Source organism: Anabrus simplex, chromosome 8, assembly GCF_040414725.1.
Source record: "Anabrus simplex isolate iqAnaSimp1 chromosome 8, ASM4041472v1, whole genome shotgun sequence".
Lineage (NCBI taxonomy): Eukaryota > Metazoa > Arthropoda > Insecta > Orthoptera > Tettigoniidae > Anabrus > Anabrus simplex.
This window is the reverse complement of record NC_090272.1, coordinates 11,112,763-11,125,306: the sequence shown is the minus strand read 5'-3', so window position 1 is coordinate 11,125,306 and position 12,544 is coordinate 11,112,763. Positions and strand designations below refer to the sequence as shown.

General features: G+C 37.9%; 1 protein-coding gene across 5 annotated transcripts in view; it reads right to left on the bottom strand.

Moving 5' to 3' along the window:
- Positions 1-12,544, bottom strand: part of LOC136879003 (endothelial zinc finger protein induced by tumor necrosis factor alpha) — a 114,611-nt gene that overhangs the window by 27,188 nt on the left and 74,879 nt on the right. For 3 of the 5 annotated variants that reach the window (XM_068229014.1, XM_068229013.1, XM_067152686.2), the window contains exons 3-5: positions 8,045-8,125; positions 3,100-3,240; positions 1,689-1,768 (exon numbers count right to left, since the gene is read on the bottom strand). In XM_068229014.1, coding sequence (XP_068085115.1) covers positions 1,689-1,768; positions 3,100-3,240; positions 8,045-8,101 — 278 coding nt within the window. In that variant the 5' untranslated portion in view covers positions 8,102-8,125. The remainder of the gene's footprint in view (positions 1-1,688; positions 1,769-3,099; positions 3,241-8,044; positions 8,126-12,544) is intronic. The other 2 variants (XM_067152687.2, XM_068229015.1) reach the window with 1 other exon arrangement.

Below are 12,544 nucleotides of genomic sequence, written 5' to 3'. Positions count from 1 at the left end.
ATTCATATTCTTTTGTAATTATTATCAACTGTATGTTGCTGACAAAAATTAATATTACTTCACTTCTCACCGATTTTAATGCAACTATTGTTTCTAATTGACTCTTAAAAATATCTTGGTCCTCTTCTTTTGATTGTATTTGCTGGTTCAAAAGTACACATTGTTATCTTCCATACTGAATCATGACTTTTGTTCACCTTACATGTCATATCTGTACTTACCACGGATACCTCTATATTCCCAGCCGCTTCCAAAATTCATGTATTATATTATTATCAATCTATTCGCAACCAATACATTTGCTCCTCTGTATAATATATTATCTCCTATCTTGGCTTACAACCATCTACTACCGAGCTCGATAGCTGCAGTCACTTAAGTGCGACCACTATCCAGTATTCGGAAGACAGTAGGTTCGAACCGCACTGGCAGCAACCCTGAAGATGGTTTTCCGTGGCTTCCCATTTTCACACCTGACAAATGCTGGGCAGTGTTGCCAACTTATATTTTCAAGATCCGCTAAATACTACTAAAAATACGCTAAAATTCCGCCAAGAAATCCGATCTCTAATAATAATAATAATAATAAAAGTAAATGTCTGCACTCACCTGATCTGCGAGTTTCATTGGGATTAACTGCCTGCTGGCGAGCTAAGACTTGTAGGCGTTTTACTGCCGAGTGCAAACTAGGTGAATCGCCTACCTCAAGGGCCACACACAGAACAGGCCAGTTCATTAAACGGTCTTCCTTCATAGCATAAATATAAAAGGTACTCTCTCACAGTTTCATTACCTGTTGTCATTCGTCAACTAAGAGATAAGTACCATTTCCCCATGCATTACAAATTTATGATACCATAAGAAATACGGAACAGCTCAGAGACAGACTGGAGTACAAATGTAAAAAAATGTAAAATGGATAAAACGCTAAATTCCGCTATAATAAATCTAGAATTCCGCCAAATTTAGCGGAAAATCCACTAAGTTGGCAACACTGATGCTGGGGATGTACCGTAATTAAGGCCACGCCTGCTTCCTTCGCACTCCACGCCCTTTTCTATCCTACTGTCACCATAAGAACTATCTGTGTCGATGCGACGTAAAGCAACTTGCAAAAAAATAAATCTACTATCCTACCCCTGCACTTCGTTTCATATCTTACTCTATTTCTGTTACTCCTACCATCTTTATTCAAAGAAAATGTGCCGCAAGACAGTCATGGCCAGTATGAAGAGAAAAACTTGCAACTACTTGATTTCTTGATTTACTTTTGCTGATTTCCCCAGCAGATCCTTGCTTACAATTGGATAAGGTAAAGGTATTCTGGTTGAATTCTTCTTGTGTCCCCCATAAAGTTGAATGTTTCTACATCGTATCAGTGATGGCATCTGATTTTTGTTACAATGGAAGATGATCTTTTCCAGCATCAGTAAGAAAATATGGAATTAGTTGAAGGAATTACCCCCTGATCCACCACCAATAAATAAGCACCTTTATTAAAAAATATTTCAAATAATTCTAAGGCTAGGTATGTAAAGAGCATGTAATGAAAGCAAAGTCTGTACAAAAAGAATTATAACAAAAAAGCAGAGACAAAAATATTAAAGTTCACACAATCTTACCCTGTTAGGCAACGAGGTGAAAGCAACCCACACCAGCAGAAGCAAGCAATACCACGTGCTACTCACTGACTCTCCGGTTCACTTAAACTCCCTGGGTCAATTTCATGTTCTTCTATTGTAATTTCATTCTTAACCTCTACACCATCCTGGAAAGGTAACAAAAATGTATTATGCAGAATAAATAAAACAGATTTTTAAAATTTAAAAAGGCAAATAAATAAATGAATGTTGATTTGTTTAAAAAATTAAGTTCTAAAAAATTTAGAAAATTCCAATTTCTAAGCATTACAAATTAAATGTTAGTCTTGCACATTTCAAGCAGTTCTAAATGATGAAGCTTGGACATATGACATTATCAAAATGCAGAGGACAATTTCCAGATCTAGAAACAGGAAACTACAATTAGGAAGAAAGAGAGCACATGAGTAGATTTTTAAACTAGGAAAAATATTTGAAAGGAGTTCCATTTTTCTTTTTAAAAACACAAATGATGAAGTAAGGGTTAAGTTTACAGTAACAACTGTTACCAATGTCCATACGTAATGATGGCATATGGTGATGAAGGCGATTTGTTCGTCTGGTTGGGCAGAGCCTTTGGCATTATTACGACATCGGGCTTCACTCGCTCCCTACTTCACTGCCATATTAATCTCACACCCACACACGCAAGTTACCCACAGCTGGTGTCAATTAGAAAGAACTGCACCAGACGAGCCAAACATGTCCCTGATCACTTCTGGCACTAAAAGTAATATGCTGAATAAATATGTTGATTAAGTTTGTTGTTCAAAGGGCCCTAACATCTAAGTCATTGGCTCCTGGTCGTATGATATGAAATCAAAATTTATTATAGATTAAAATTTACCCACTGACTATAATGATGGGTAAAATGATTATGAATTTAGAATAATCAGTGGATCTAGTCAACAATGCTACATTTTCCTATAAAATGATTTGAAAACTGATTCAAATGCAATAAAATTGAATAAGACACTACCTTTGAAGTGAAATCATGTATTTTATTTGGCTTAAAAGCTCAAACCATATTAAAATATATAATAACTGCTCATCATCTCGTAGAACGATGGAGATGGAACTCGGAAAGTTTTAGACTATGGCGCAGATTGACCAGGTCCATAAGGATGTATGCTACGGACAGATGGCTACCACAAGTACACACCGGGGAGGGGGAGGGAAGGTCTCTTCTCCTTTCAACAAGCAGGAATGCATTAATTAACACCCAGTCAGAAACTTGGAGTAAACAGTATTAGCCAAGCTGAGTGGTTCAGATGGTGAGTTTGATCATTATCCAGTCTGAAGGAGTTCAAATACACCAGCCTCGTGTCTGTAGACATACCGGCACATAAAAGAAAACATCATCTCCGAAAACCGTAATAACGAAAGTTAGTGGAACCTAAAACCAGTAATGTTAAGAAAGGAAGTTCAAAATTAATATCAATAAATGAAAAGAAATTACCTGGGGTAAACCTTCCGCTAGTGCACAAGGTGAAGATGAATCCTGTTCTTTCTTCATTTGTTTTAAAATTTCATCCATTTCTTCCTGCTTCACATGCTTTACTTCATTTTCTCCCATGGGCTGTACTCCATTTCCTTCCACCTGTCATCAATATTATGCAATATGCTTAAATCACAAACTAAGAATGAATTTATAAACACATTTTTAATTAAAGTAGTACAGTTTGGACGTTAACTCTCAAGAACTGAAGTGTGAAAAATAAACTATAGCAGATTTCTGTATACAGTATTATCTTGGGTAAGTCACCAGTTGCCACTGACATTTTCCAAATGCACTTTTTATGCTATCATTTGGACTTTCACCCTGTCCAGAAAAATGGTATACTTGCAACTCTCAGGGCTAGGAGGATTTGTCAATTATCTGCTCTTAACACCTTGAGAACCACCGTTGAGAGGAATGGTTATAGCAAAGCTTTGATCTCTACGGTTCTGAAACAGACACATAATCGAACATCTGCAAGAGGAACTGCTTATCTACCTTACATTCATGACATGAAGGACTGTATTACTAAAATCTTACATAGGTATAATATACGGGTCTCTTGGAAGATTCAATTATTATTTAATATTCTATATTGTGTCATGTTTCAACTAAGAAGACATCAAAATGTTAAAACCTGGCACCTGACCCGTGAACACAACTGCTTGACTTTGATAAAATATGACATAAGATCTACTTCTTGTTAACAACTAAAATAAAACAGATAAGCACAAACACAAGAAAATCTACAAGAATATCACCACAACAGATGCACTGTTCAGGTTTCTTCTTCTGGGAAAGGCAGAGTCAATTTAAAGAAAACAGGTACTTCCCTAAGAAGAGGACATTTAGAGCTCCCACGGTTTCAGTTCCTTGAACCAGCCTATCACACAATATCACACAATTCTATGCTATCTACCTTCTGGCAACAATTTCATTTTCAACCTGACAATACACCCATTCATAAACTGAAGGCCATAACTGAATAGTCGTTCGAAATGCAAGTGAATAAAATTGAATGGCTGCCCTGTTCTAAAACCAACTGAGATGAGTTACTGCACCAGCTGACAACCAGACCAAATCATTCCAAAACAGCTACAGAACTGTTTGCCATGTTGCAGCATGAATGGAAGAAAATGCCTGCATACAACAACCAAAACTTAGTGAAACATTTTTCTAAGAGGACAGAGGCTGTGACAACAGTGGAGGGAGCACCATAGCAGCTCCAGAAGGTCAGAACCTACAGATGCCTGGTCATTAATGACAAAGTAAGAGTTCCTCAACAGCCTGTGCTCATGACTCAAAGGTTTAGCATCTGAAGCACTACACATACAGTCCGTGAAAATTTTACTGATACTTCGTTTCGCGGGGCTGAGGAGTAAGAAGGGAGCTACCCCAGTTCCGGTAATACTGCCAACTGAATGGAAGTGAAACCTGAATTGAATCGATAGTATGATCGATCAATATGAATTTTCTAAACAGTAGTTTTTTTGTAGGAATTCCAGGTAGTTCCTGTGAAGAACCTCACTCATGTTCAAGCTTAACTTATATTTTGACTTTGCTGTGTAAATAACAATACTATTTAAAGTGTTGCAATTATGCCGCCAGATGTCTCATGGCGATGCATAATAGTTTCATATTATTTGTGCCAGGCAATCTCGAAGATAACTGAGAACTGAGGTCTATCGATTCAGTACTAGGGACCCGAAGTATCACTAAAAGTTTTGCATACTGTACATACATACATAATTATAGATCATTATGCCTTTCAGCGTTCCAGTCTGCAAGCCTCTATGAATATACTAAATGTCGCCACAATCCTCTATTTGCAACTAGTGCTGTAGCCTCATTTAGTTCTATACCTCTTATCTTTAAATCGATAGAAACTGAGTCTAACCATCATCATCTTGGTCTCTCTCTACTTCTCTGACCCTCCATAAACAGAGTCCATTATTCTCCTAGGTAACCTATCCTCCTCCATTCTCTCACATGAGCCCACGATCGAAGCCAGTTTATGCATACAGCTTCATCCATCGAGTTCATTCCTAACTTAGTCTTTATCTCCTCATTCCGAGTACTTTCCTGTCATTGTTCCCACCTGTTTGTACCAGCAATCACTCTCGCTACTTTCATGTCCGTTACTTCTAACTTATGAATAAGATATCCTGAGTCCACCCAGCTTTCGCTCCCGTAAAGCAAAGTTCGTCTGAAAACAGAATGATGTAAAGATAGTTTCATCTGGGAGATGACTTCCTTCTTACCCAATACTGTTGATCGCAACTGCAAGCTCAGTGAATTAGCTTTACTGCGCCTCGATTTTCTCTCGCTTACTATATTACCATCCTGAGAGAACACACATCCTAAATATTTGAAATTATCTACCTGTTCCAACTTTATATCACCAATCTGACATTCAATTCTCTTGGATTTCTAACCTACTGACATCAATTTCCTCATTACACCTATTTTCAAGTTGCAAGATATTAGACTGCAGGCTTTCGGCACAATCTGCCATTATGACCGAGTCGTCAGCATAGGCCAGACTGCTTACAACATTCCCACCTAACTGAATCCCTCCCTGACACTTTATACCTTTCAGCAGATGATCCATGTAAACTACGAACAACAAGGGTCAAAGATTACAGCCTTGTCTAACCCCTGTAAGCACCCTGAACCAAGAGCTCATTCTACCATCAATTCTCGCTGCAGCTCAATTTTCAACGCAAATGCCCTAATTCCATAGTCCCCCAGTATGGCGAGCATTTTTCCCTCGGTAGCCTGTCATATGCTTTCTCTAGATCTACGAAACATAAATATAACTGTCTATTCCTCTTGTAGCATTTTTCAATTACCTGGCGCATACTGAAAATCTGATTCTGACAGCTCCTCTGTGGTCTGAAACCGTACTGGTTTTCATCCAACTTCCTCTCAACCACTGATCGCGCACCCTCCCTTCCAAGATGCCAGTGAATACTTTGCCTGGTACACTAATCAATGAGATACCTCGATAGTTGTTGCAATCCTTCCAGTTCCCTTGCTTACAGATAGGTGCAATTACTGCTTTTGTCCAATCTAAAGGTGCCTTACCAACACTCCATGCTAATCTTACTGTATGAAGCCATTTCATCTCTGCCTTCTCACTATACTTCACGATTTCAGATCTAGCAGCAGGGAAACCTTTCTGGACAGCAATAAAGAATCTTAGGAAGGGAGGGGAAAATGGAAAAACAGTGTTTTGGGTAATTCAGGTGAACTCAGATCCCAGGGAAGCACTGGACAGGTGGAGGGAATACTGTATTTTGAAAATCTTATCAATCTTCTCTATTCCTACTGCTTTATGACAATGGAGTTTATTTACCACCTTTTCCACTTTCTCAAGCGTAATTTTACCAACATAATTTTCCTCCTCCCCATGAGCTCAGTTGTTCACACCATCAGGAAGGTTACCTTTTACGTTGAGAAGATTTTCAAAATACAGTATTCCCTCCACCTGTCCAGTAATTCCCTGGGATCTATTATGAGTTCACCTGAATTACTCAAAACACTGTTCATTTCCTTTTTCCTTCCCTTCCTAAGATTCTTTATTACTGTCCAGAAAGGTTTCCCTGTTGCTTGACCTAGCCTTTCCAGGTTTTCACCAATATCTTCCCACAACTTCTTTTTGGATTCAACAACTATTTGTTTTGCTCTGTTTCTTTCATCTACATACATTTCCCTCACTGCATCAGCCATTGTTTGGAGCCATTTCTGATAAGCCTTCTTTTTACGTGTACAAGCTGCTCTCACTTCATCATTCCACCAAGATGTTCACTTTTCCCATCCTTATACACAGCTGTTCCTAGGCATTCCCTTGCTGTTTCTACTACAGCATCCCTGTATGCCACCTATTCTCTTTCTATATCCTGAATCTGCTTACTGTCCACTGTTCAGAACTTCTCACTAATCATATCCACGTACTTCTAATTCCCTGGTCCTGGAGATTTTATACCCTTATTCCTTTGCATACAGACTTCACTTTCTCTATCAAAGGCCTAGAGATACTTAGTTCACTACAGATCAGATAGTAGTCTGTATCATCAAAAAATCCCTGGAAAACCTGTACATTCCTAACAGATTTCCTGAATTCAAAGTCAGTTAAGATATAGTCTATTATTGATCTGGTACCCCTACCCTCCCATGTGTATCACCATGTAGGTGGGGGCAGCAGAATAACACCCAAGGTAACCCCTGCCTGTTGTAAGAGGTGACCTGAAGGGGCCCCAGGGGCTCTGAACTTTGGAGCAGCGTGGACTGGCGACCACGAGGCCCTTAACTGAGTCATGACATTGCTTCCACTTACTTGTGCCATGCTCCTCACCTTCATCTATCCTTATCTAACCTCCCTTGGTCAACTCCTGTTCTTTTCCGACCTCCATGGTATTAGAGCACTCGAGGCTTAGGGAGTCCTTCATTTTCATGCCCTTCGTGGCCCTTGTCTTTCTCTAGCCGAAATCTTCATTTTTTCGAAGTGTCGTATCCCTTCCATTTTTTCTTTCAGATTAGTGTTATATAGGTGAATAGCATTATGCTTGAAAAATGTATTTGTAAATGTTAAACCCATACTAGCACAGAAGACCAGCGAATGCTTCCCATTCCTATTAGCTTCCATATCTTCCCCACATTTACCAATCACCCTCTCGTATCCTTCAGTTCTATTTCCAACTCTCGCATTGAAATTGCCCATTAGCACTACTGTTGGCCCTGACTACGATGTCAGTCAATACTTCATAAAACTTGTCAAGCACTTCAAAAACAAAATTGGTTTCACAATATTGGAAACAGAAAACTTTCAACGAAGCTCACCATTTATGCAAACAAATTTATAACAACATTTCTGGAAATGTAACACAAGATTTCAGGCCCTTACCTCATATTTATCTGTTTCTGTTTTCATGCTGTTTATATCAATCACGTGAGTCTGCATCACCTTCCCCTCTTGCAGTGACTCCTAAGAAATAAAATCTTTACAATAACTGAATACTTCAAGCAATTAAAAAAATAATCTACAATAATATCAAACCAAAAGGGCTGGTTGAACACAGAAGTTTTTCTTACTACTTGCATCTCAAAAGAACAGCTCAAACTTTAGCTTTTTGTCAAGTTTATCATCTTTGATTTCTTATCATCTATACTAGCTGCGTCCACAGAAGCTGCTCTGAAGAAAGGGCACCATGACTGAATGCAGTGATGGATTCATTAATGTAATATGTTATTCTATAAAGTATTTTAATGTTCTTGAATCATCCTTTCAAGAATTATATGAAAGTTACTTTTTATGTTTAGAAGAGGAACTTATATTTACGAAAACACAAAAAAACAGTATTAAATTTAAAGTAATCATATACATCTGCATTACAAAATAAATAAAAAGATCATTCTTCTAATAAGGAAATACAATGCCTTACTGTAACTATTATTCGTGTCTGTGCCTTATCTTAACAGACTGATCTACTAGAAGGAATCTCTTCACCATGGTTTTTCAGGTCATAAACCATTATTGCACGATCCTCTCCTTCGATTGAATCAAACATAGTAGGAAGGTTAATGCTGTTCTACATTATATTTCTTTTGGTGATGGCAAAAGCACACATCGTTCTCGAACTTTCAACCATTCATTGAAAGAAATACTTCTCAATCTATCTCCAGAATGAAACTTCCTCAGCCGATCATTTTGCACCCACTGGCCTTGTCCTTATCCATATTCAATCCATCACTTACTTCAGCCATTGCGTGCAGCAGCGATGACAAACCTATGATGCGTGCCACTAGGTGACGCGCAAACATGAGTTATGTGGCACACCACACAACTACTAACATTACATTTTAATAAAGAAGTTACAATTATTCTATGGTCATATTTTTGACAAATTTCATTTGGTTAAAACGGAGCCTTCTTGTCTCAGGCGGCAGTGCGCTGACCTCTCTATACTGAGTTCCGTGGTTCAAATCCTGGTCACTTCATGTGAGATTTGTGCTGGACAAAGCGGAGGCGGGACAGGTTTTTCTTCGGTTTTCCCTGTCATCTTTCCAGCAACAGTCTTCATTACTGTATCATTTCATTTCATCTGTCAGTCATTAATCATTGTCCCAGAGGAGTGCAACAGGCTTCGGCAGCCGGCACAATTCCTATCCTTGCCGCCAGATGAGGGCTTCTTTCATTCCATCCCTGACCTGGTCGAATGACAGGAAACAAGCTGCGGAGATTAATTTTCATTAGGTTAAAGAAAAATATATTTTATTCTTAAAACTTGCTTGTTTTTATAATGTAATTTTCAGTGACATTTGCAAAATAAAATAATGAAATATTGAGTTTGAATGGATTTATTTGTAATGCAATGTCATACCTAAAAGAAGTATAAAAAAAAAAAAAAAGGTGTTTCATGATGATTTTTAAAGGAAAATAACTGATGAACACTAGACAATAGAAAATAATAGACACGACTTTAACTGACACACTAGTCTGAAAAGGTTTGCCATCCCTGGCCTACAGGATCTATGGGTTCTAATGGGACCTAATGGTTCATCTAAACTCTACTGCAGAATGCCCTCTCATGGTCCATGAACAAGCACAGCTGTTCTATACATATAAAATATAGGTGTGAGTTTGTGTGGGATAGTCTTGAGATAAACTGAACAGATTTTGATCTGGTTTGGATTGTTGTTTAGAAAATTTATCAATGAAAATTTGGCATATAAAAGAGAAATATGCGACAAAAGGCAGCCAAACAGTAGCAATTTTTAGGGAGCAAAGTCAAAGAAAGAAAAGAGACCATTCAAGAGCTTTTTGGCTTATGTTGCCTAAACCACCAGCAATAGAACCCAGATATGGATGGAAGAATTTGCTGAACACAAAAAGCTCTACAAAATAGTCTAAAATGGTGATCATCTATCTGTAAAAGGTAACCCTCAATAAGAGTTTTCATGGAGTATAAGAGTGCCCGGTCTGGAGACGTATGAGAGAGAAGTGAATGTGTGAGCCTGCTTTTCGTACGTTGGTTTGAACCAAAGGTCAAAACTCAGTCCATATTTGTTTCAGTCTAGTTTGTTATTTTCATTTTACAACTGGCCTTACATCACACCAACATAGATAGGTCTTATGGCGACGATGGGATAGGAAAGGGCTAGAAGTGGGGAGGAAACGACCATGGCCTTAATTAAAGTACAGCCCCAGCATTTGCCTGGTGTGAAAAATGGGAAACCACGGAAAACCATTTTCAGGGCTGCCAACAGTCAGGTTCAAATCCACTATCTCCCAGAAGCAAGCTCACAGCTGCGCACCCCTACCGCATGGCCAACTCGCCCAGTAAATTGTTTTCTAACAAAACTCAGAATTCTCAAGGATTCATCTATTTCATTTCTATGTTTATATTCAGATTTTGCTGATTAAATTAATGGTATCTATTGTGGGGATACTTGAATACTAATGATACTAGTATCACTAGGTATACTAGTGATATTAAAAGAGTGAACAGTATAATTTGGATTTAATTTAATGTTTTTTATGTTGTTGCACAGTTATATGGAAGTCTTAATGGTAGTTTCTGCTGCAAATTTACAAGTTTTTAAAAACTTTGAATAAATTTATCTGGACTTTTAAGTTGGACTATTTCTGAAATTAACTATAGGTCTAATGGGTGTATCATTTTTATGTATTTCTGGTAGAGCCTCTCTACCTCTGGGTATTCTGGGATTCATGTAAATTAGTTGCGAGGACTCTTGTTCACTTAAAAGAAAAAGGCTACTTTTAAGTATTTGTTTAAGCTTCTTCTGTATTCTATTACTTGTATCATTTTTAGTCATTGTATGTATGTTGGGTATTCAGCCCGAAGGCTGGTTTGATCCTCTGCAGCTCCGCCAACAGCTGTCATTGATGGCCTAGGCGTCACTGAAGAGGCGTACTAGGGAAATGAGGAGTGAGGTAGTTTCCCGTTGCTTTCCTCACCGAGCCGGCAGTTGCTATTGCATATCAGTCTGCCAAGCCCTCTGAAATGTATGCACCAACCGACCCTATGAGCGATATTTTCACACCATTCATAACAAGGACTAGCATCACTCATACCTCAGTCACTTTCATATTTTCAAAGCCAAGGATGAGACTGAGACAGGTCAATGAAAGTACCAAATTTGATATAGGCCATACCACTATAAACACTACATCTCGCCAGCAAAGGCATATCTGTTAATTTGGTAATATACTTGTTAATATAGTAATCTTTGGCCATTATGACAGTTGCATTACCTTTATCTGTTCTTGTAATTATTATCTTCAATTTTATTTTTCAAATTTTGTATGTCTGTTTATCATTAGAGTTACTTTGAGGTGAAAATTATAGAAAATATTACATTTTCTTTATTTCATATCTTGTTTATCTGTTCTGCTTCTGCTTTGGTTGTAAAGAAGTTAGTTTTATTTTTTTTAAATTACCAATTATGTTTTGGTCCTTTACTTAATTCATTTTCTGTTTTTTTCAATGATATATTAGTGAGGTTCTCATTAAATGGATGGAAAATATTATTGCCTGTAATTTGAGTTCATAGAGGAAGAGAAATGAATGTAATACTGTTCTTTGCCCTAGCATTTTAAAGATTTTTTTCGTCTAAAACGTTTTGCTTTCTAGATAAATTAACAAGAAGTTTACGGTTTATGTAATTTTGAACAGAATCCCATTCTAAAGGAATTACATATAAAGGAGCTTCCAGGTGCATGCTGTATAGCTTGTTGTTAAGATTGATTTTCTTCAAGTACAGAAATTTGATTTCATTTTTTATCCAGATTTCATTAAGAATTTTTTCTTCTCACCAGGAAGATTTTTTTGTTGTTGTTGAAATTTAAAGTTTTTGGAAGTAAATTTTCTTCTAAATGTGCTTTTAAGAATTGAATGTCTTTGATGAGTTTTGCAACTTCAATTTTGAGATTCATGTATTAGGATATATCCTTGCCAAGTTGGTATTCTTCTTCTTCTTCTTCTTCTTCTTCTTCTTCTTCTTCTTCTTCTTCTTCTTCTTCTTCTATGGCTCTACAGTTCATTGTGAACCTTGGCCTCTTCAACAATCTTCCGCCATTTATCTCGATCCAATGCTAAAACTTTCCAAATCCTATAGGCAATTTCCCGAAGATCTTCAGTAACTCCATCCATCCATCCATCTGGTTCTCGGTCGACCTCGTAGTCCCCACTGTACATCACCCCACCAGGCAATCCCTTACTTTATGACGTTGCCCGTCTCCCACGACGTGGACGAGGGGTTGGACTTATGGGAGACGCCAAGTTGGCATTAGCTGTTTTATATTCTCAGTAGCTACATCAGAGAGAGAGAGCTCTGCCTCCTAAAATTAGCAGAAAGACAGCCAAGAAAGCCAGCAAGACCC